Genomic DNA, 23,958 nt, shown 5'->3' with positions numbered 1-23,958 from the left:
TTGCCAGATTCACATATTGTGTTTTGTTTAGCTGGATTCCCACATTGATCCTAATCTATATGTTGCTGAAGTCTTGCTTAAATGGCTTTTGTTAACAAACTGGTAGATCAGGGACAGGGGACTGTGGCCATCCAGATGTTGCTGACTCCGCCCCCATATCCTCATTGGCCATGCTGTGTGGGCTTAATAATAATAATAATAATAATAATAATAATAATAATAATAATAATTTATTATTATTCTTCATACCCTGCCCATATGGCGGCTTCCAACAGAATATTAAAATACAATACAGTGGTACCTCTGGTTGTGAGCGGGATCTGTTCCAGAGCCCTGTTTGCAACATGAGCAGAATGCAACCCGTGTCTCTGCGTGCGCGGGTTGCGATTCGCTGCTTCAGCGCATGACATCATGTTGAGCGTCTGCGCATGTGCGAGCGGCAAAACCCAGAAGTAACCCTTTCCGGTACTTCCGGGTCGCCACAGGACACAACCTGAAAAGATTTAACCTGAAGCAAATGTAACAAGAGGTATGACTGTAACCTATTAAACATTAAAAGCTTCCCTAAACAGGGATGCCTTCAGATGTCTTCTAGAAGTCTGGTAGTAATTTTTCTCTTTGACATCTGGTGGGAGGGTGTTTCACAGGGCAGGTGCCACTACCAAGAAGGCCGTCTGCCTGGTTCCCTGTAACTTGGCTTCTCACAGTGAGGGAACTGCCAGAAGGCCCTTGGCACTGGACCTCAGTGTCCGGGCTGAACGATGGGGGTGGAGACGCTCCTTCAGATTTACTGGACCGAGGCCAATGGGAGTTGGAATCCAGAGCACAGACCCTCCCCTGGCCACGCACTTCTTGAGTGCTTTTTTTGCCTGGCTGTTGTAATGTGTCTTCGAACTGTGCTAATCTCTCCTGTTTGCCTGGAAGGGCGATGAAGAGAGATGTGTTTTAAAACTTCTGGCTTCTACAAGGCTGGAGTGTAACCATGAGCATTTCCAGGCAACCTGTTTTGTTTGCAAGATGCCCCGTTCGCAAGATGACCATTGCATTGTACAAAAGCAAACATCACCTCACATTTTCCTGTGCATTTTCCCATCACATTGGGGGGGGGGGGAGCAAAAAAATAATAATACAGTGAAGCTTGTTTGTGGCACTAGAGTTCCAAAAACGGAAGAAATACCCATAGAAAAAGGAACACGACAGGGATGCCCAATATCCCCATTGCTTTTTATTTCGGTCCTGGAGGTTCTGTTAAATATGATTAGAGGGGACCAGCTGGTTAAAGGAGTCCAGGTCGGAGCCAGACAATACAAACTGAAGGCATTTGCAGATGACTTAGTATTGACTTTGCAACAGCCAGACACTAGTACAAAAAGAGTTTTAGAATTAATTGAAATATTTGGTCAGGTAGCAGGTTTTAAATTGAATAAGCAGAAAACTAAAGTTTTGGAGAAAAACTTAACAAATGGTGAAAAAGAGAGGTTTCAGAGTGAAACAGGTTTGGTGGTAGCAAAGAAAGTGAAATACCTGGGGATTAATTTAACATCTAAGAATGTGAACTTATTTAAAGACAACTATGATAAATGCTGGACAGAAGTAAAGAAAGATCTAGAAATATGGTCAAGGTTGAGACTTTCCTTGTTAGGCCGAATTGCTGTCATCAAGATGAATGTATTGCCGAGAATGTTATTTTTGTTTCAGACATTGCAGATTGTGGACAAGATGGACTGTTTCAAGAAGTGGCAGAAAGATATATCTAAATCTGTCTGGCAGGGCAAAAAGCCCAGAATAAAATTTAAGATACTAACCGATGCAAAAGATAGAGGGGGGTTTGCCCTGCCGGACTTAAGACTGTACTATGAATCGGCAGCCTTCTGCTGGTTGAAAGACTGGCTACTTCTTGAGAACACGGACATTTTAGATTTGGAAGGGTTTGACAATAGATTTGGTTGGCATGCATATATATGGTATGACAAGGTTAAAATTCATAAAGGTTTTAAAAACCATATTGTTAGTAAAGCACTATATAACGTTTGGATGCGGTACAAAGATTTATTGGAAAGTAAAACCCCCAGGTGGTTGTCACCAATGGAAGCCAAGGAAGTGAAAAAACTCAATATGGGGTCTAAATGGCCAAAATATTGGGAAATTTTAGAGCAAGATGGTGAAAAAATTAAACTACAGAGCTATGAGAAACTAAAGTCCAAAGTACGAGATTGGTTTCATTATCTTCAGATAAATGAGGTATTTAAACAGGACAGGAAAATTGGCTTCCAGATGGAGAAGTCAAAACTAGAAACAGAACTGTTAGAACCCAATACTAAGAATTTGTCAAGAATGTATAATCTGCTGTTGAAATGGAATACACAGGATGAAACGGTAAAATCAGCTATGATTAAATGGGCACAAGACATTGGTCATGACATTATGTTTGCTGACTGGGAACAGTTATGGACCACCGGTGTTAAGTTTACGGCATGTAATGCCTTAAGAGAAAACATTATGAAAATGATTTATAGGTGGTACATGACCCCAGTCAAGCTTGCAAAAATCTATCATTTGCCCAATAATAAATGTTGGAAATGTAATGAGACTGAAGGTACTTTTTATCACCTTTGGTGGACCTGCCCGAAGATTAAAGCCTTTTGGGAAATGATCTATAATGAAATTAAGAAGGTCCTTAAATGGACCTTTCCTAAAAAAACCTGAGGCTTTTCTCCTGGGCATGGTTGGCCAATTGGTGTTAAGGAAGGATAGGACGTTCTTTATGTATGCTACCACAGCAGCAACGATTCTTTTAGCAAAGTATTGGAAGACACAAGAACTACCCACGCTGGAAGAATGGCAGACAAAGGTGATCGACTATGTGGGACTGGCGGAGATGACTGGCAGAATCCGTGACCAAGGGAAAGAGATTGTGGAAGAAGATTGGAAGAAATTTAAAACATACCTTAAAAACTGTTGTAAAATTGATGAGTGCTAAAATGTCAAGGGATTGGGAAATAGAGAATTGCAGCTGTAATTGATAAGTTAGAGAAGAACCATAAAAGAAAATGATTTGAATAATCAGTTAAAGGGGGGAGTTGCCGAAGAAATGTAAAAACAAGGATGCAGAAAAGGGGAGGCATGGGGAAGTCTGGGAAGTAAGGTATAGGAAAAGAAGGTTATGAAATTATACATGTTAAATGTTTGTTTGTTTATGTATTGTATATTGTTTGTGTTTATTTTGTGTTTGGAAAATCAATAAAAATCATTATAAAAAAAAATAGAGTTCCAAAAACGGCTTTAACTATGCAACCTGAATTTACCGGTTTGTGACTGAGTCCCACCTGAAAATAGCAACAGCCTGGAAGCTCTACTATTGGACAAAGGTTTGTATCTGGCCCCACCCACCCCGGCATATGGCCCCCAGAAGGTTGTTTGCAAGGGAATGTGGCCCTCTGGCTTTAAAAAAAAGGCTCCCCATCCCTGATGCTGAAGGAGCACAGGTGGTCTGAACCGTCTGCCTCTGGGGAATGCAGTTCAACCCACCTGGCAATTTCCATGCATCCTTACTCAGTCATGATCTGGATACACCTGTAAGCGTAGGAGTTAAAACTATGAGGGACTCCTGAATGCATTTCAAGTATGCCAAGAGGGTGGGGGAGGGGTAATGATAACATTTTGGCAAAGGGAGAAGGAAAGAGGATGGACACAATTTACATATCAGCAGACAGGAACCTCTCTATTGGCTTTTCCAGTGCCTGTTGAAGACATTCCTTCTCCAACAAGCCTTTGAAGTGTGGAGATACTTATCCCTCCCTGTATCTCTACTGGATGTGAAACTGTTTTTACATAGGAAATTGTTCTCGTTGATGCAATTGTTTTTTACTGCATGGTGTCCTTTTTAAATTGCTTTTAATTGCCAGTGATTTTTCTGTGAAATTGTTTTCAACATATTTTAAGGGAAGTGATTCATCAGTGGATAACTCCTATTGGTGGGAGGCTGGATTCAGGTGAATCTTTGGTCTTGCCTAAAAGGGCAGTATTTATTACATGAATATACAACCTTTTCCTCCGGGAGCTTGAGGTGGTGTACATGGTTCTTCCCCTCCCCATTTTTTCCACACAACCCTGTGAGGTCAAGGCCACCCAGTGTGCTTCAATTTGAACCCTAGTCTCCCAGGTCCCAGTCCAGCCAGCCCTCTAATTACACCACACTGACCATTCAGTTGTTAATAAGGCCCTCCTTGTATTCGTATTATTACTATTAAAATAGTACTTATAATTAATAGTAATTCAATCTAATAACTGATGCTATTAATTGGTATCAGTATTAATAAGGCTCTTTGGAATGCTCCCCCATAATCATGTAGAAACATATGTTTATAAATTATATTTATAAAGATTGGTGTTTCCAGTCTGGTTTTGGTTCTTGCATTTTTGTTGTTGTATGTTGTCACGTTTTTTTTGTTACATTTTAATGCTTATATGTAGGTGTGGATTTATTTTACAGTATTCGTGCTTTTATACACCGCCCTGGAATCTCTTAATGAGGAGGGCAACCAAGAAATATTTTAAATGAATATTTTTGGGGCTGACAAAGACCTGCAGACGTCCAGGGTGGAGAGAATGTTGGGCTATCAGCAACTGAGGAAGAGGGATTATAATCAGGGTGATATGGGGTGAGGAATCTAGTCTTCTCAAGCCCCAAATATTTATTCTCAGTATCCTCAGAGGGAACAGATTAGCGGTGGGGAGATGCATGCCACGAAGCTAGGAATAAAATTAAAAACCCTCTCCGCATCGCGGAGGTTGCAGTAGGAAAGGAGAGTGTAGTGGTTAGAGCCAGCGTGGTGTACAAATTAGAGATTAGGATTTGGGAGGCCAGGTCACTGGGTGATCTTGGGTCAACCACTGCCTCGCAGCAGCCTAGCCTACCTCACAGGGCTGTTGTTGGGGTCAAATGGGGAGGGGGAGAGAACCACGCATGCCATCTTGAGCTCCTTGCAGAAGGGGTACGAATGCACTAAAGCGCTCAATCAAGAAAAGCGCTTGCAGCTCTACACCCACTTTCCTGCGTTTACTTTTGAGTAGACGCGTCTTTAGGAGCGCACCGTCGACGTCCTTCAATGCCATGCGCCGGCTGGAGTCAAGCCAAGTCCGCCTCTCCGCTGCGAAATACGGTAATCAGCTGTTCGGAAAGGCGAGGCGAGGTGAGGTTCCACCCCCGGGGGGCGCTTGGCCGCTCTCATTGGCTGGCCGCGCTCTTCTTAAAAGCAGAATGTGAAGTTCTGCTGTCTTGTGCCGGCTGGGAAAAGGAAGAGCCGCAGACATGGGGAAGCTTGCCTTGGTCCTGATTCTCTGCTCGTGGAGCTTTGCTTTAGGTGAGTAGGTTCCGGCTAAAGCAGCTGTGGCTTTTGCATTTCTGGGCGCTGCAGACGCGATCTGACAAGGAAGCCCAAGAGATTGGGTTTGCAGCTGCTGTGTGCTCTTCCTTAATGTGGGAAAAGGCCCCATCAAATCATAACAATAGATGAGGAAGGATTGCCAACTGACCGCGCTGGGCAGCATGGTCTGGCCTGCTCTTGTGCCTTTTCAACTATTCCTTTGGCTGTGGGCAGCTAAGTTCTACTCGGGAGTAGACCCATTGAAATGGATGCACCTAAGTTAGTCTTGGCCATTAGTATCAGTGGGCCTGCTTTGAGTATGGCTAACCTTGAATGTCACCCTTGGTTTGTAAGGATGGGTAAGGGAGGTGCTATCTTCTGCGTGGAGGGAAGTGGGGCCCTGTGTTAATATTTGTAGATCAAGATACTGTTAAAAGCATGGGGGTATGGGGCTGGTGAAATGTTGGCATGCCATCATTTAATCCTATTTTCCTCTCACCTTCTGGTATCTACTGATCCACTGTTATCTACAAGGCACTTTCAGCTGTGAAATTCTGTGTCAGTGGGGTGCTGTTTAGGACTGGATGGTCTCCTCCTCTGTCTTTGTGTGGAGTTCATGGTATATGCCAGTTCTACATGTATGTTACCCTCCATATGCACAAGCAGCTATTCACAATTTGCACACATGCAGCACTGCTTTATGTGTGAATGTATGTTTTTCAGTCATTTATATGCTGCTTTACATCATAGCAACTGAGGCTCCATACACACCATACAGTTAAAGCACATGTCTTCCCTCAAAGAGTTGTGGGCATTGTAGCTCTGGGAGGGAAAGTACTACAGTTCCCAAGTTCCCAAGATTCTTTGGAGGAAAAACCATGTGTTTTAAATGTATGGCGTGTACAAAGCCAAGGTCTCCTTGAAAGTATGAGAGGATGTTTGGAGGTGATGTAAGGCAATGCTGCCTTTGGTATGTAGGGGTGCCAGTCTTTTTTCTCCCTGACAGGATCGGTGCCTTGAGCTGCTGTGAAATAGGCAGGAATCCAACAGATGTAGCAGTGGAGGGTGTAGCTGTGCCTGGTTGAATATCTGCCTGTTGCACTTCTTTTCTAGGTACACAGCCTGTGACTAATACAGGTGTGAAGCTCTTCGGTGTCTTCTTCTAGAGGAGACTAGAAAAAAGAGTCAGGGAATGATGTGAGTGAGGGAAAGAAACATGAGGTCATCTGTTGGGTTGCTTAATTTACTTGATTCATAGGATTTGCTTTGTATCACCACCTTTTGCAACATAGGAATAATTAACAGGTCCCTCCAGCTGAGTATTGTCTACCCTGACTGGGTTTTAGATAGGGGACATTCCCAGCCCCTCTTTAACTCTGGATATGGCAGAGTTTGAACCCAGGATCTTCTGCATGCAAGGCAGGTGCTCTACCACTGAGCTATGATCCTTTTCGCTCTCCAAGTAATTTGAAATGCAGGCATTTTAAGCTGTTGCCTTTAGTTTTAACTCCCACACATACAGGTCGATCCAGAGGCATCTTTGAGTTAGGATGCATAGAAACTGCTAGGGCAGCATTCCCCAAAGGCTATGGGTTCAAACCTCCCTTGCTCGTAATCCAATCTGTTTCACCTGCATCTGGAGGCAAGTGGGCTTGGGCTGGCTGCAGCTATTAGATGTACTTCTGGCCACACCCTGGTGCCTCTGGATCTTTTGAACTCCAGCTTCCATCAGCCCCTGCCAGCATATGGAAACTGGAATCCAAAACATCTGGAGGGCGCCAGGTTGGCAAAAGTTGCCCTTCTGTATCCTACACTGCAGAAAGGGTTATGGCAGCTGTCATGAAGAGGAAGCCACATAGAGGTTGTATAAGCAAAAAAAAAAAAAACCCAACTTTAATGCTGACTCAGGTAGTTTCTGGTATGGCAAGCCAAGAGAGCCAATGCAGTATGCCAACTTTCCCCAACTTGGTGCCCTCCAGTTGTTTTGGGGCCAAGGCTCTCGTCATTCCAGAACATTGGCCATGCTTGCTGAGACTAGTGGTGGTTGTAGGCCAGAACATCTGGAGAAAGCACCAGGTTGGGAAATCCTGGGCTATGTTGTAACCCCAGGTCTGCATATCTTCAGGGAGACAGCCTTGTCACAGTTATCCACACCCTGATGACCTCTTGATTAGATAACTTCCAATGTCACCAGCAACATTCCAGAGTCGTTCACCCCATGAATTGGGAAGGGTATTTTGGCTCAGCCCTACTCTGTGTTGTGTGCTCAGCTGAGGAATTTCTTTTTGGTACCAGAACTATGTTCCACCCCAGGACCCTAAGTTTCATTCGCTTCTGCACCTCCGTTTAGAAGAGAGAATTTTTAGTTGCTGCTGGGAGTCAGAAACTAGTGCTGAGCTATTGCAGATGTACAGTCGGTTCTCATCTATCTCGTGCTCAAAACACTTAAAGGATGTGGGAAAAGCTTGACCCAGGACGTTTGTGCTTGCAGTGTGCAAACTAGTACGATGCCCTAAGCTGGAGGTCTCAGCTGGTCGGTCTAAATAAAGTTGACCCATTGTATTGACTGGCTGCAAATAGCAGAAGTCAGAGATGTTATTGAGGTTGTGAAGCATTTCCCCACATGCCGCAGGTGACAAAATCCTTTGTGAATGTGTGCTAACAGTTACATAAGGCAAATACCCTGATTTCTCCAGTGATAGCATCTTTAAACGATTGGAACACTTGCTGGGATTTGCATTGCTCTCCTCTCGGTGAAATTTGCTTAATTGTGCTGCAAGAAGGAAGTGCGCACCCACTGAAGAACAATGACACTGAGTAACATCACACATGAACATGATTTTTCCCTCACTGGGCATATTGCATCACTGGTACCTGTCATAGTGAGCGCACAATGGAGCTTTAGCAATTGAAATGGTTTGGAAAATACAGTGTTTTGACTTGTCACAGATACTCGCTGCCTGGAGTCAAGGCACTGGTCCATCTAGCTCTGTGTTGTCTACACCAGTGTTTCCCAAACTTAAGTCTCCAGCTGTTGTTGGACTACAACTCCCATCATCCCTAGCTAGCAGGACCAGTGGTCAAGGATGCTGGGAGTTGTAGTCCAACAACAGCTGGAGACGCATCTTTGGGAAACCCTGGTCTACACTAACTAGCAGCAGCTCTCCATGATTTCAGGCAAGGTTCTCTCCCAGCCCCACCTGAAGATGGAACCTGGGACCTTCTGCTTGCAAGGCAGATGCTCTGCCTCTTAAGTAATTTCACAGACTTGTTGGAAGAGAGAATCTGTACTGTGAAAATTCCTGCTACATTTCCCAATCAATTAAAAGAAATGCATGGCTGGCTTATTTTGTGAAATTTTTGAGTACATAAAATTGCTCACTTGCTCTTTTGATAACAGGTGTAGCAGCCTTTCTAGTAGAAGGACTTCTCATTCCCTTTTGAGCTTGACAAACTGGCAGAGCCAGAGTGACTTTCCATGTCTGTCCTGTATAGAAAACCACAGCTCAAACAGCAGCTGCAGTTTCACTCAGAACCACATGAGAGTATGTGGGAGGGCAAAAACATGAGTCAGTTGTACTTCAGTGGTCAGAGTCACAAATAATGGTTTTAATTTCGCCACCCAGATGCTCTGGGCAGATGTATCAAAAGGCTGAAACCTGCTTTCAAGTAGATCTGGAGAATGACGTTTCCCTGGGGCTTCCTGGGAACTGTAGTTTTGAGACTGGCAGGACTTCCCAGCTCATCCTGTCTTCTAACCCTAACTCTGCCCTCTTGCAAAACTACGATTCTGGGGAATTTCTTTGCTAGAATCAGGTAGCAAAAGAGATCAGGTGGTGAAACTCTCATCTTCAGAACTTTTAAATTCTGGGTGGGCCTCATCTTGAGCACTGGAAATTATAAATAGCCACTCCCTGTACAGACACCCACACCAAATGACATAAACAATGAATTGGTTAAGAGCATCATTCCACAGTCTTGCCTTCTGGTCTCAAGATTCAGCCACATATAGATGATCCCCCTACTATAAGGGCACCAAAAAGAAAATCAGTGTAAGGGTCCATTCCTTTCTGAGAAGCCTTCTGAGGGTCGTATGCAAGCAGTGGACGGGACAGAGGCAAAAGTGGGTGGAGCAATTAATGCAAATTTTATCCTTCATGCATTAGGCTAGTTTCTGCAGAAACCCCCACACCCCTTTCTGTCCTCGATCCAAGCAAGCAGGAAGCACTCTGAGTCAGGTAAAAACATTTTGGGAGGGAAGTGAGGCTTGTGAGAGGTGTGGCCAAGGGAGCCAGATAGAGGGCTGCCTTTGCCCCTTGGGTACAAGGTTCCCCCATCCCTGTTCACTCCACTTCCATAGGAATCATAGAACTGTAGAGTAGAGTTGGAAGGGACCCTGAGAATCACTTAGTCCAACCCCCTGCAATGCAGGAATATGCAGCTGTCCCATACGAGGATCGAACCTGCAACCTTGGCATTATTAGCACCACGCTCTAACCAACTGAGCTATCCAGGGATGTACTGGTATCAAGTGTTTTTGCATAGTTGATTTTCAGTGGCTCATGCTGGAGGCCTAGGATGGCTGTACCCTGAATGATCTGTGTGAAAAAGTATTTTTTGTATCCCGAATGTCCCACTATTCAAGTTCATTGGGTGCCCCAGGGATAGAGGTGCAGTGGTCCAGGTTTGGGGTGTATGTGTGTCAAAGTCCTGTCACTATTTCTGCAGCATTGTCCTAGAGCTGCTGAAACACCATGAAGCGAAAGCTTTTTAGCCACTGAGAAGAAGTCTTCTCATGGTTTGTGCTACTTGGGGTCAAGCAGAATGAAAGGAGGTGAGTCAGCTCCTGAGGATGGGCTCCTAGGGTCACTCTGCAGGAGGAACGTGGGAAGAACTGGGAGGAATCGGCTTCATTCTGTATGCTCCAAAGCTAAGCATTTGGCAACACTGAAAACACAAGGCACTTCCATTCCAAGGAAACAGTGTGCAAATTCTGTTACGTATAAAAGAACTTCAAGGGAAACGCAACTTAAGTCACTTAGAAAGAAGCTACTGAGTATCATTTGCCCATGTATGTGCACAGGAAATAGTAGATCTAGCTGAAAGGCAACACATGGAGCTGCAGTGATTGATGCAACGTGTCCCTAATTATTATTGTTGTACAATTGTGAGATGATACAACCTTCTAAAATTATTATATAATCTTAGAAGGGTGTGTGGCTCTGGCTGTCTGAATTTGCCACTACAGTGCTATCCAGGGAGGAATTCAGCATTGTGCTCTTCTGATCGTTCCCTTAAGCGCAAGCATTTCAGTTTGGCAGGTGGAATGATCTGCCCTCTTCTCCCCCACACCCTGTTCTGGTGTTTCATTAACTTACTTTCCTAATACTTAGGAAGCTGCCTTATTCCAAGGAGACCATTAGTCCATCTAGCTCAGCATTGTCCTGCAGTCGCTCTCCAAGGTTTCAGACAGGACCCTCTCCCAGTCCTACTTGGAGATGCCCAGGATTGAACCTGGGACCTTTTGCATGCAATGCAGATGCTCTACCAATGAGCTATAGCCCTTCCTTGCTATGGAAGGCAGTTGGATTTTGGCGTCTTCAGGAAAAATGCTGACATGGATGAACTTGGAGAGCAGCAAGGCATGTCTCCTCCTGAAGCTTCCCTGCTTCCAAATTAGAGGTTGCTTCCTGCAACCTGCTCGCCCAAATGCTCCAACCCTAGCCGGGAGCCAGTAGCAGCTGGGGCTGCTTGTTCCATGTCAGCTTTGCACAGATGTGACAAAACTGATTTATTTATTAAATTCAAGTTTAATAGTAAGGATTACATAGTAAAATACAAGGGGAATAGAATGTAGCGAGGCTTGCTGTCCTTCACAGCGGGAGGTTCATCTGCTGCCATGTCAGACAACCTTTCTGGCATCGGCAAATTAGGGTCTTGCCCACTTTGTGGGAAATGCTGGCATCAAGGAAGAGGCGGGCCCCATTCTCGGGGTGTGTCGGCTTTGGTTTGCGCGTTGTTTAATAGTCATTCCAAACTGAAAGTTGCTTAATGACAGGGACAAGCGTTATAAGGTTAGGAGTCATAGGTGTTCCTTGGCACTGCTATTAAAGCATCTCTTTAAGACGAGCTTATCAGATATATATTTTGGGTTTGGTCCCCTATTTTTGCCCTTGCGCAATTTTTAATCCTGCTTCTGGGGTGCTTTCCAATGTAGCACCTGAAACTCTCCCATTTCCTCTTCTGTCATCCGAACAACCATTTCTATTTCCTGCATTTTAATTAAATCGCAATCTTAAAAATTGTATTCTTGCAAATCCTTTCATTCAAAAGTCGACATTGATTGATTGATTCTACAGCATTTATACTCTTTAGTCAAAAATTATCTTGGAGAGGCTTACAAAGATCAACTCTAAGATGGTCTCTGGCCTCCAGTTCATAATCTAAAACTAAATGGCACACAAGGAAAAAGGAGGAGGAGGGAGGAGGAGAAGAAAGAAAGCTCTAGCTCCAAAAGTTACAACTGATGTCAGTAGTGGGGCTGGCTGCCTTGCCCTTGATAAAGATCAGTCCCTCCTCTGAAGCAGTTGCAGGAGCAGAGCTGGTGACAGTGTCTAGGGCTGGAGAGTAGAAACAAAGAATTTTCTAAGTACGAGCAGAGTGAAGAGGTGTGTGTCCTAAAAAGAATTACTTAAGAGCAGCCAAATTACCCTTCGGAGAACTCGCCCAGCAATTCATGCTGTAAAGCTGTCATTGGTTGGCTTGTGAATATCTGTCAGTCCATGAAATGCCCAGTGCCAACTAAAAATATTAAGACTTTTGTATAGCACATTCAAATGTTTAATGTGTTTCACATGCATTCTCTAGTTGTAATCCTCACAAAAGCCCCAAACAGTAAATTGGCATGGGTAATATTATCCCCATATTGCAGATGTGGGAAGTGAGGATAACTGAGAGGGTAAAAGCCACTTGGTAAGTTCCTGACAGAGACAAAATTCAAACAAGGGCCTTCTGGTTTTTGTAGCTCAGTTCAGGGACATTTTCTCTACAATGGGCATCCTTTGTTCAATCGCTTCCACATCACCATTGTGAGGCATTCAATGCTACCATTTTTTTTTTCTTATTTCAGGAAATGGGTGCGCTCATTCAAGGATAACCCCTGATTTTGGAGACCTGTACCACGTCAAAGGTAAGCGTCACTCGGTATGGCTTTTCAGAGGCAGGTGGCACAAACACATGTGTGCGCGTGGACTGGTTCTTCCTGCTTTTGACCAAAATGCCTGGTTTGGGCAACTTTGCTATATGTCTAGCCAATAATAATAAACAATAATAATAATTTTTTATTTATATCTCGCCCTCCCCAGCCGAAGCCGGGCTCAGGGCGGCTAACAACAATAAAACAATACAACATAATACAACATTCTAAAATCATTTCATTATAAAATTAATTCAAATCAAATTAATGGCAACCATTGGGCTAGAGTTCTGTGAAGATTGCCAAAGGAGAGAGTCAGGCTGTGCCCTAGCCAAGCTCCTAAGCTGCTTTCTGATGTCACTTTTCCCTTTAGTGGATGGCCGTTGTTCCTGTGCAGAAAACTAGTTTATGTAGGAACATAGGAAACCAAATCAGACCAATGACTGCACTGGCTGGCAGCAGCTCTCCAGAGATTCAGAGAGGGGCCTCCCCAAGCCCTACCTGGAGTTGTCGGGGATTGAACCCAGGACCTTCTGTATGCACAAGCTATGACCTTTCCCCCAAAATGTGCAGGTAGAGACACTGAATCCATCTTGAACCACACTTGTGTCTCTTATGGCTGTGATTGTGCAGCGGGTGCAGGTGTCCCTTCATGAGCAGTAGAATTTGCATCTGGAATTGTGCAAAGTATCCTAAGTTTAGCTGAGAATTAGAGGGTCCTTTATCATTGCCAGCCTTCATTTTGGGATATAGGGACCACACTGGAAAATAATATGTGGGGCTTCCTAAGAGTTCCAAGCTGTGGGAAATAGGTTGGCAGCAGCCTGTTCATTTCCAAATGGTTCTTTGAGAAACTGTATACTGTATTTCTCTTTTCTGGGACTGTAATCCTGTATACACACGCTTAATCTGGAAGGAAGTCACCCTAGTTTTGAACATGTTTCTGCGTTAAAATCGAAGGACGCACGAATTGCCCATCATTCTTTGCTTGCAAGAGCGGCAGTGCACAAAGCCGCCTGGTCCTGCTCAGGAAGCATGAAGTAACCAAGGTGGAGGAATCTGTTGTTGGGCTGCAGCTCCCGTCTGCCGCAGCCAGTGTGGCAAATGACCAGCTATGATGAAAGTTGTAGCCCAACAACATCTGGAGGGACCACAAGTTCCCCATTCCTGAAGTAAACAAACTAGTTCTTTATTGCTCATTATGCAGTCAGAGACAGTTGGGAGGAGTAACTAATGTTAGAAATTGCAGCATTAGGTAAACTTTAGCAGAGGGGTCACTACTACCAGGTAAACCATGATGCTCCAGTTTTTTGGAATGCCTTATGCCCAATGCTGCCATCTCATTAATGTTTCTTTCATATTGCTACACATTGTAACCTGCTTGCATTAAGAGCTTCTAGTTAGCATATCCCAGTGAGTGTCCCGGAAATGCATGTTTGCACCATTGCTGACTCGGTGGGAAGCTAAACCTAGAGGGTAATCTGCATCTTCTCCTGAGCCAAATGATAAGGGCGGGGATTTCTGTGGAATCCAATCTTTCCTCTTTCCTCCTGCCTCAATTTAGCCCCTTCCTGTATAACCTGAACAAGTATGTGCAAAGCTTCCTGAGATACTCTGAGGCAAGAAGGTCTCCCATTATTAAGCTCTCCTTCCAGGAATATAATTTAGCTGGTGATGAAACCTGACAGGCAGCTCTAATACAAAACTGTGATTAGATTCAGCAAAATTAAAAGGATTGTGCTTGAATGTGTTAGTCACTTCTCCTGGGAATCTGGTGAAATGGCTCTTCCTAACTGTTCCAGAGACACACATAAGAATGCTTATGCTTGGAGCTGACAGCCATGCTAGACACGAAGTTTTTCACATATTAGTTGGGCAGTATGTAGCTGATTTTTGCTTAAAGTAGCTCAGTGGTAGACCATCTGCTTTGCATGCAGAAGATCCACAGCATTTCCAGGAAGGGCTAGGAATGCCCCCTCTCTGAAACCCTGGAGAACTGCTGTCGGAAAGTGGAAACTGCATTCCCCCAACCTTGTGGCCTTCAGATATTTTTAGAGTCCTACTCCCATCAGCCCTAGCCAGCACGACTAGGGATGTCAGGGATGAAGGGAGTTGTAGTCCAAAACATCTGGAGGACACCCAGTTGGAGAAGGCTAGTTTAGAAAATAACAGACAGATAGATCACCGCTTGTTCTACAAAGCAAAGAGAACCAGCAAAGATAAGAAGTAATAATAATAATAATAATAATAATAATAATAATAATAATAATACATGAAAATGGTAAATGTGGATTAAATGGAAGGGAAATACTGTATTGGATGTCATGTTGATGAGGATGGCACTGTGTGCAAAACTTGCACGCATAAATGGCATCAAGTCCACAATGAAAACCAAGGAAGAGGTATTGTTCTGCCTTAGGCAGAGATGTATCCGACATCTGAATGTGTCACTAGTTCATTCAGCACACTTTTGTTGTTAAGTTTCCTGTTTCCAGTGGGTGTCATTTATTGCCTTGTTTTTAAATCTATATTTTAATTTGTTCTAGAAACACTTCATTGGCTGCTGTTTAACAACCATTAAAATATTTGAGCAGTGACACTGAAAAGGCCACAGTGCCTTTCTGATTGCCAAATTGGCGGCAGCTGTATGTAATTCTACCTGCCGGCCAATGCACAGATTTGCCCCCAAATGCTTCCCAATATCTTTTTCCTTTTACAAGCTGTGGAAGTCATTGTACAATTGTGCTTTACATGGGGGAAAAAAATACATGGCTTAGGTGAATTGTACCTTCCCCACCCATGCCACACCCAGTAATGTTTTGGGATGCAGCTCCCCACAGTCCATGATGGAAATTGTAGTCCGAAACACCCGCAGGGCACCAGGTTGGCAAAGGCTGGCACAGATGGGGCATAGCAGGATGTACACACACAAAAAGAACAACTCTGTGACCCTCCCGTGGAAGTGTGGAAACTCGGCTACAATTCTTCTTGGCAGCTTCAGGCAGAAGTACAATGACTGGGTTGTGCCAAGGTGTGTCCTTATTTTGCCCAATATGATTCTTTTGATAGGAACAGTAGGCAAGCTGCCATTCCCGCCCCCTCCTGCAGTCCTTTCGGAAATATCTAATGTCGCGTTCTTCAGTTTTGGGTCCCTACCCAGGTGTGGTTGGACTACGATTCCCATCATCCTTGACCATTGGCTAAGCCGGATGAAGGGAGTTGTAGTCAAACCACATCAGGGGACCCAAGGCTGAAGAGCACAGATCTAATGCCTTTTGGTCTTGTTCATGCTAGCCAAGGTTTCCCAAACTCCAGCTAGGAGGACCAGTGGTCAGGGATGATGGGAATTGTAGTCCCAAAACAGCTGGAGACCCAAGTTTGGGAAACCCTGTGCTAGCCAAAGTAAGATTATAGGATAAAGTTTTTCAGTGGGCTAAGTGGATATTTTAACCTGGTTCTAGTAATAGGGGAACTGAAGTAAAGTGTGGCAACTGCATCAGATTAATCCAGACTTTCCCAACCTGATGCCCTCTAGATGTTTGGGACTCCATCTCCCATCAGCCTCAGCATCTGGGGTTGTGGAAAGTCAAGATTAATTTATCCAGGGTGTGAGTATGATGGAGGGATGGGAAACCTGTGGCCCTCCAGATGTTGTTGGACTCTGACCCCCATCAGCCCCAGCCAGCACAGACAGTGGTCCAGGGATCATGGGAGTTGTAGTCAACCAACAGAGAACCACAGGCTTCTCACTGTGTCCTTTCCTAAGCCTGTCTCCAGGCAGATCAATCCCACCCATGTTGCTGGAGAAGGAGCTGTTTCATCATGACAAATGTTGTGCTGTGCAAAAAGAGGAACTGCAAAATAATATTTCCCAAGAACATCATCACACTGTAAAAAAAAAAAAAGGCTTTGTATATCTCAGCAACATTTCCTGCATGCCAGATGCTGGACACAAAGGTGTGGAAGGTTGTTGTCTTTAAGCCCCGCTTGTGAGTTTAGCAGCATCTATCTGATTGTCTGCTGCTGGAAACAATACTGGACCTTAGTCCGGGGCCAAAATATTCATTGTCTTTTATATGCATTTGCATCCCTGAAATGTCTCCCATCAACTTCTAGTTAAAGCTGGCATGCAGGGGGTTGGTGCTGCACTTGGGGCCTCCCCACCTTGGTTCCACGTTGTAGGTGAACAAGTGCAAGGAAATACTTAGCCCAACGAAACTGGCATCTCACCTGTCTGCTTGAATAAAAGGACACTGGGAAACGTGGGGAAGAGATGCTGTGAGTTGGCAGGTGTGATTTAAAGCGATGCACAGTCTGCCTTCAATCCAGCGAGACAAATCTTTACCTTCTTGTGAATTTCAACTTGGCAAACAAGTTGTTTGTTGCCGTGACTTGCAGAAACTGTGTTAAGCAAAACTTTGCATTGATTTCTCAACTTCCATTTGAATTTGCAGCTTGGAAGAACAATAGAGTTTAAACCTTTCGAAATGCCTTTTAAAATCTCATCCCTGACAAAGCCCCTGGGCAAATATTTGCTCAACCTGGTGCCCTCTGGATGTTTTGGACTACAGTTCCCATCAGCCCCAGCGAGCACTGCTGGGTTACACTCTCTCTCTCTCTCTCTCTCTCTCTCTCTCTCTCTCTCACACACACACACACACACACACACAGAGCCATCCTCTGCTCCTTTCCAGAGCACAATTCCTTCTTCACCTGTTCATTTTATTTCCATATTTAATTTAGCAAAATTTATATAGTGCTGAGTTGACAAAAACCTCTAATATAAAATAATAATATAAAATATCTGTAAATTATTTATTGAAAAATACCAAACATTTAAAAAATCAACATGCAGTTAAAATATAAATAAAATAAGCAGTGCTAAAACAAATAGACATAATAAAACTACACATGAACATTTCACATCTGGGTTAGGTTGCCCAACAAAGTTTTTTGCAGGGGCTGAAAACACAAGATCAAAGTCTCCTGCCTAAAATAAATGGGCAGGGAATTCCAAGCTGTAGGTCAGGCATAGGCAAACTCGGCCCTCCAGATGTTCTGGGACTACAACTCCCATTATCCCTAGCTTACAGAACCAGTGGTCAGGGATGATGGGAATTGTAGTCTCAAAACATCTGGAGGGCCAAGTTTGCCTATGCCTGCTGTAGGTGCTGCCACACTGAGGGATCGCTTCCTTTCAAGTGTGACATAAACATTACTGTATATTGCACTTGTAAAAGTTCCAGTTCTGCAGACTGAATCATATAAGTAGGTTAAGGCAGCCAAGTAAAATGGTCCTAAGTTCTTGAGGGCTTTCTATACTAATTACACAAACTCCTTGCATTTGACCTGGTAACAAATCAGCAGCCTCTGAGAAGGGGTGTGGCCAGGATTTTTGTTGGGGGGGGAGGCAGCATTCCCCACTGTGTCAGTGCCATGATCATTGCAGCCAGGAAGGAAAAAGGAAAAAGTGGGGGGCAGTGAGAGGTGAGGCCTGGGAAGAGTTCTGAGGGCCACACTGAGAGGGCTGGGGGTGGTGGTAAGGATTTTTGCCATCCCTAAGGTTGTCAGAGTGATTCAGCTAGACAGGCCTTCAGGAGGACGTGTCTATTTCAGTCCACAAGAATGACAAATTAAATGCATTCCACAAACATTAAGATTTCAGACACTCAGAGCAATCTTTCCAATGAAATGAGAGTTGCACTGCTTTCACAATGAGAGAAAATTGGAACCAGTGCATTCATGGTGAAGTTTGGCAATTTACAGTATTTCCCCCCCTTAACAACTTCAGTCTTCCATCCAGGTGTATCCTCCACTTAACACCATGGGCAAAACTAGATAAGAGTCAGGCAGTTTTCCCCAGTGGAATTTTTTCCCCAGTGCCCCATTTTCCTGTGGGAAATTAACCACTTCACACACATACATTACGAGTTGTATCCAGCTTTAAGTTTCACTGAGCAGTTCCCTGAAGTAGACCTAACGTAGTCAACAGGCCTAACTTATTCATGTTCATTAATTTCAATGGGTCTACTTTGCATATCTTTAGCATTGCGTACAACCCAATGAGCGAATAACAGTTGCAAATACAATATTATGAGGCAAGCTAGGAAGTTTTCAAAGGTTCCCTATGTGTTTTAGAGCCGTTGAAAATCAGGGGAGCTTCGGCAAATACAGGGAAAAAATCCCAAGCTACACAGAACATTGATCTGGTTGCCCACTAAAAATCCACCTCAGTCACAGCAACAACTATGGAGACATTGAAGCATACCCTGTGGATGTGAGCATAATCATGTGAGGTTACTTAATATGCAGGCAGCCAAAAAGTCCTTCCTCTGAATCCCTCACCTGGAAACTCTCATTGTGTCCTGTAGGAGTCATCAACCTCCCTTATGCCGAAATCGAAGAGCCCTTCGAAGCCTGGTACAACCTTACTGGGAACAAGAGTCGCATCGAGTACTATGACGGTAAGAAGCCGTAGAGAGGGCAGTGGGGAGGGAATGGGATGCCAAATGCTCTTGGGGCTGGTATGGGAGACCTCATGCTCCCAAATAATACGGTGGAAATGGAGAAGAGGAGCTGCAGATGTCACCTTGAGCAACTTGCAGGAAAGGTAGGGTGTAAATGCAATAATACAAGGCAGAAGTGGGTTTCTGCAGTGGAGGAGAAAGTTGCCGGCAGATATCCCAGACCAAACTAGATGAGACAATGGAGTAGGGACAGCATGGCTGGGTGTCAGCCAAGGGGCCCCCACCCAGCAAGGAGTGCACTGGACCTGCTCATCCTCCACCAATGCAACCTCCTCAGCTGCTGCTGCCTGCTGGCTCATTGGCCCTCTGCCTGGCTAGCAAGCAACTGGTAGCAGTCATAAGGAGGAAGGGCAGCAGCAGCCCGGAATTGTGGCAGGGAGGAAGAAGTAGACTCAAGGAAGGCGGGAGGCCATAAGTGTCCAAGGACCCTGCAAAACCTGGAGCTGATGCTTCGATGGAGCTCTTTAACAACAGTTGCAATAAGCATAGGAAACTCCCTTACACCAAGTCAGACCATTGGTCCATTTAGCTCAGTGATGTCTACACCAGGGATGGGAAATTCCAGCCTGTAGTCCAGTCTTGCCCCAAAGACGTTTTCCCCAAACCACAACCCACCTGCCCTTCACCATTGTCACTGGTGTTGTATGCTGACGAGTGAGAGAACAGGGTTCAATCCTGCACTGGCCGCACAGTCCTGCTCCCAACAACAAACAGGGCCACACAGCGTAGGCAGCAGGATTTGATCACAGGATTTTAGTGTCGGAAGTAATACCAAAGGCCACCTAGCCCAGCCCCCCGCGATGCAAGAATCACGGCTGAAGAATCGCTGGCAGCTAATGTGCAGATATTAAAGATCGGAGCAAGATCTGCATGAGATCCAGGATTTATAGTGGAGCGGGGAGATTCTCAGAAGGGTTTTTGCAAGTCTCCTCCCTGTTCAAAAGGAACAGTCCCTCCCCACTTCCCTTCTAAGTCCCCCATCTTAGAGCAGGGTGGCGAGGCTCACAAAGTCTCCGTCCCTGTTTTAAGGGATACCTTTTAAATTTAAGCAGCGGCCTCCAGTGTTGTTAAACTGGAAATGATTTTCCCACTCCCCTAGTGGCTGTGATTATGCTGAGGCTGCAAGCCTTAAATTAATTAAATAGCTGGAATGCTCACCTCAACATTTAGTTGTTAATGGGGGGGTAGATTTAAAAGGTGTGGCTGCAACCGAAGAACAGTCTTTGCTTGCTTGCTTGCTTGCTTGCTTGCTTGCTTGCTTGCTTGCTTGCTTGCTTGCTTGCTGTTGAATTAAATTTACTTACTATTATTAAAGAGAGTCGTTCATTTGAGTGGTCATGTTTATTTAAAGTGTAAGCTCTTCGGGACCTCAGACCTCTTATTTGCTTCTTGGCATTCTGCAAATGCATTCACATTTGCTTTAATTTACATTTCTGAATTTATTTACATTTGATTTGATTGAAAGCTAAGCTAAAAAAAAATATTAGCATGCAGTCAGTGGGCAGCTGTAGCCTGTACAACTCGTACTGAATTGTGAGCACAGGATATTCACGTGATCTTCCTCATTCAGATTAGCCCACGTCACATGCCTGCTCTTCCAAATATTTTGACTCATTCCTAAAACATTCCTGATCTCCTTATTGGCTCTTTCAAGAACCTTCAAGGAGATTTGCGACAATAAAAAGCAACGCAGGCTGTGTATACACCATACATTTAAAGCATCTCTCCCCTGCGCCCTCCCCCAAAAATATTGGGAGCTCTAGTTTGCTAAGGGTGCTGGGAATCATAGCTTTGTGAAGGGTAAACTGCAGTTCTCAGGATTCTTTCAGGGCAGTCTGCTTTAAAATGTGTGTGTGTGTGTGTGTGGAGCAACAATAAAAGAGATTTCAAACCACAGTAGAAAGACAGGGTTAAAATGCATGTGAGACCCTGGCACTGTTGGACACCCCCACCCCTTTAGTGCCTTCCATCCCCTCCCTGCCCCTCTCAACTTTTTGGCTTGTGTACTTTGGTGAGTGGGGTGGGGTTGCTTGCTAAATCTGTTTATTAGCACATGTCTACAGGGGCCATCTGCCTGCCTAAGGATGAGCTCTTACTGCCTACTTGTATTTCCTCTCCTTTATGGCTGTTGCCGGTTTCTCCCCTTGCTTCTGCTGCAGGCCAAGTGGTGACCTTGCAGCTTGGGAGCACAAAGCCCTACGGCACCATGTTTAAGCTCACCCCGCAAACCACAGAGGACGTCGTGAATGCTGAGAAGTGCTTCCAGCTGAACGGCACCAAAGATGGACCTGTGAAACCGCAAGGCGTCTTTCCCAGCTTTAAAGGCTTCAAGGTGAGCAAGTGGAACTCAGCAGTCAAATGTTTAGGGTTGAACTGAAGAGCAGGTGGCCTTATAATATATCCTCCCCTTGTGGTCTACCCTGCTTGGTATTGTCTGCACTAAAGCACTGAGCCTCTTGGGCTTGCCGATCGGAAGGTCAGCAGTTCGAATCCGTGCAATGGTATGAGCTCCTGTTGCTCAGTCCCAGCTCCTGCCAACTAGCAGTTCGAAAGCACACCAGTGCAAGTAGATAAATAGGTACCACTGCGGAGGGAAGGTAAACGGCATTTCTGTGTGCTCTGGCACTCGTCACAGTGTCCCATTGCACCAGAAGCAGTTTTGTCATGTTGGCCACATGACTTGGAAAGCTGTCTGTGGACAAACGCCGGCTCCCTTGACCTGAAACGAGATGAGCGCCACACCCCATAGTCGTCTTTGACTGGACTCAACCGTCCAGGGGTCCTTTACCTTTGTCTGCACTGATTGGCAGTGGCTCTCCAGGAGTCCAACCTCAGAGATGCTGAGGATTGAACCTGGGTCCTTTGGCAGGCAAAGGAGTCTGAGCTAAGACCCTTCCCCACTTGGATCTGGGACACCTGCTATGGACTCATTCTGTCACCTTTGCCGGCTGGCCACTTAGCCTTAGTTGCCTGTCAATAAAAGTGACTTACCTTTCAGGGTGCTCATTGGTAATAACATTAATAATAATAATTTTATTTATATCCCACCCATCTGGCTGGGTTTCCGCAGCCGCTCTGTGCGGCTTACAGCATATATAAAAACACAACAAGACATCAAACATAGCCTATACAGGCAACAAACAAACCAATAAATCAATAGAAACCAATAATAACAGTTTATAGTTACACCCAAATTAAAATAACCACCAGCCCCAACTAAACATTTAACCAGACAAAAGCAAAACAGAGGAAGCAAAATTAGAACTGTTTAAAACATTGTAAAACTAGGGCTGCCATATTCTTTTTGGTGAAAGTTGTTGAGCTTTTTAGGAGTCTTTTAGCTGTTTTCAGGGTGAGTGTGAGCCTGGTCCCCTAGGCCAGGTGGACATGGGCCTTGCAGCAGGAAGCGCTCTTCTTTCCAGCACACATTGGAAGGTGCAACATACGTGGAGATCATAGGGCTGGTTGCAAGCAGCTGAGACTTGCAGCTGGGGCAAGGGCATCGGCTCTGGGATTTGTAGTCCAAAGTGTTAAGGAGGGTGCTAGACTAGGAGAGGCTGTGATAGAGCTCTGCCATGGAGCTATGGTCCTTTCCTCAAGGTCTCTTCCAAGCCCAGTCTCCCGTGGCTTAGGAATTAGGTTCATAGGAAGCTGCCTTTTTAGACCCAAGGTTAATCCGGATCAGTATTGCCTACACCAACTGGCCACGGCTCCCCAGGGTTCTAGGAAGGGGACCTTCCCAGGCCTGCCTGGGATTCAAACCTAGTAGTTTCTGTTATGTACTCTGCCTTATATCAGCATCGGACTCCTTGTCCTTTGGCCCATGCAAAAATTTGCCACTTGATTCCTTATTAAGTGGAGATGCCAGGGATTGAACCCAGGACCTTCTGCATGCAAGGCAGGTGCTCTGCCACTGAGCTGTAGCTCCTCCCCACTACATCAGCCTCTTGTAGCCTACCTGTCTGCATCTGCTTCAGAGGCTGCTGTGCTTGCAGGGAGACCTGCCAGCTTCAGATGTCACTTGACATTTCAGCCCCTTCCCTTTCTGACAGGGCTCAAGAGAGCTGCTCCTGTCGAAAGAGGGTGGCAGGTCCTCAGGCAGCTTGGCTCAGTGATTCAGCCGCTTGCCATAAGCTGCTCTGGCATGTGCCAAGCTTCCAGAACGAATGCAAAATAGGCTTCGCCCAGATGCAGTTCCTTGATAATCGTGAAAAGTCGTTCCACGGTGGCTGTTAAAAGTGGCACTCGTTGCAGGGAAGATGTGTTTGATGACAAGCTGTAACTTGACTTTTGCCAAGCTGCTGCTCTGAATATTGTAGTCAGTGTGTGTGTGTGTGTGTGTGTGTGTGTGTCCGTGTGTGTGTGTCCGTGTGTGTGTGTGTGTGTGTGTGTGTGTGTGTGTGTGTTCATGTGTGACTTTGCTTTAGTTGGAAGACTTAACTAACAGGGAGGGAGATGGGGAGCTCCAGGCCAGGCATAGGCGAACTCAGCCCTCCAGATGTTTTGGGACTACAACTCCCATCATCCCTAGCCAACAGGACCAGTAGTCATGGATGATGGGAGTTGTAGTCCCAAAACATCTGGAGGGCCGAGTTTGCCTATGCCTGCTCTACACCAAGAGGAATCCATGTGATGCCCTCCTGCTGTTGCCTGGCTACTGCTCCCATCTGGCCCCAAGCCACTCTGGGGGCCTTTTTTGGCTGAAAAGTGGGGTAAAAATGCTTCAAGCAAGCAAGCAAGCAAGCAAGCATCATCCAATAGATGGAGCTTGCAAGTGAACTCCAGTATTACACAATGGACTCTGGCAACCTGTCCAGCATAATTGGTAGGCTATTTATTTGGAGGCTACGGGAGACTAGAGCAGGGGGAA

The 23,958-nt window shown here is 45.1% G+C and overlaps 1 protein-coding gene across 1 annotated transcript in view; it reads left to right on the top strand.

The window, feature by feature from the left end:
• Positions 1-5,235: 5,235 nt before the first annotated feature.
• LOC114601499 (digestive cysteine proteinase 1-like) overlaps positions 5,236-23,958 on the top strand; it is a 31,036-nt gene continuing 12,313 nt past the window's right edge. Inside the window, exons 1-4 of the mRNA XM_028738696.2 lie at positions 5,236-5,363; positions 12,496-12,555; positions 18,933-19,025; positions 21,248-21,420. Coding sequence (XP_028594529.2) covers positions 5,312-5,363; positions 12,496-12,555; positions 18,933-19,025; positions 21,248-21,420 — 378 coding nt within the window. The 5' untranslated portion in view covers positions 5,236-5,311. The remainder of the gene's footprint in view (positions 5,364-12,495; positions 12,556-18,932; positions 19,026-21,247; positions 21,421-23,958) is intronic.

The sequence above is a fragment of the Podarcis muralis genome, chromosome 7 (genome assembly GCF_964188315.1).
Source record: "Podarcis muralis chromosome 7, rPodMur119.hap1.1, whole genome shotgun sequence".
Lineage (NCBI taxonomy): Eukaryota > Metazoa > Chordata > Lepidosauria > Squamata > Lacertidae > Podarcis > Podarcis muralis.
This window is presented reverse-complemented; position numbering and strand designations above follow the sequence as displayed.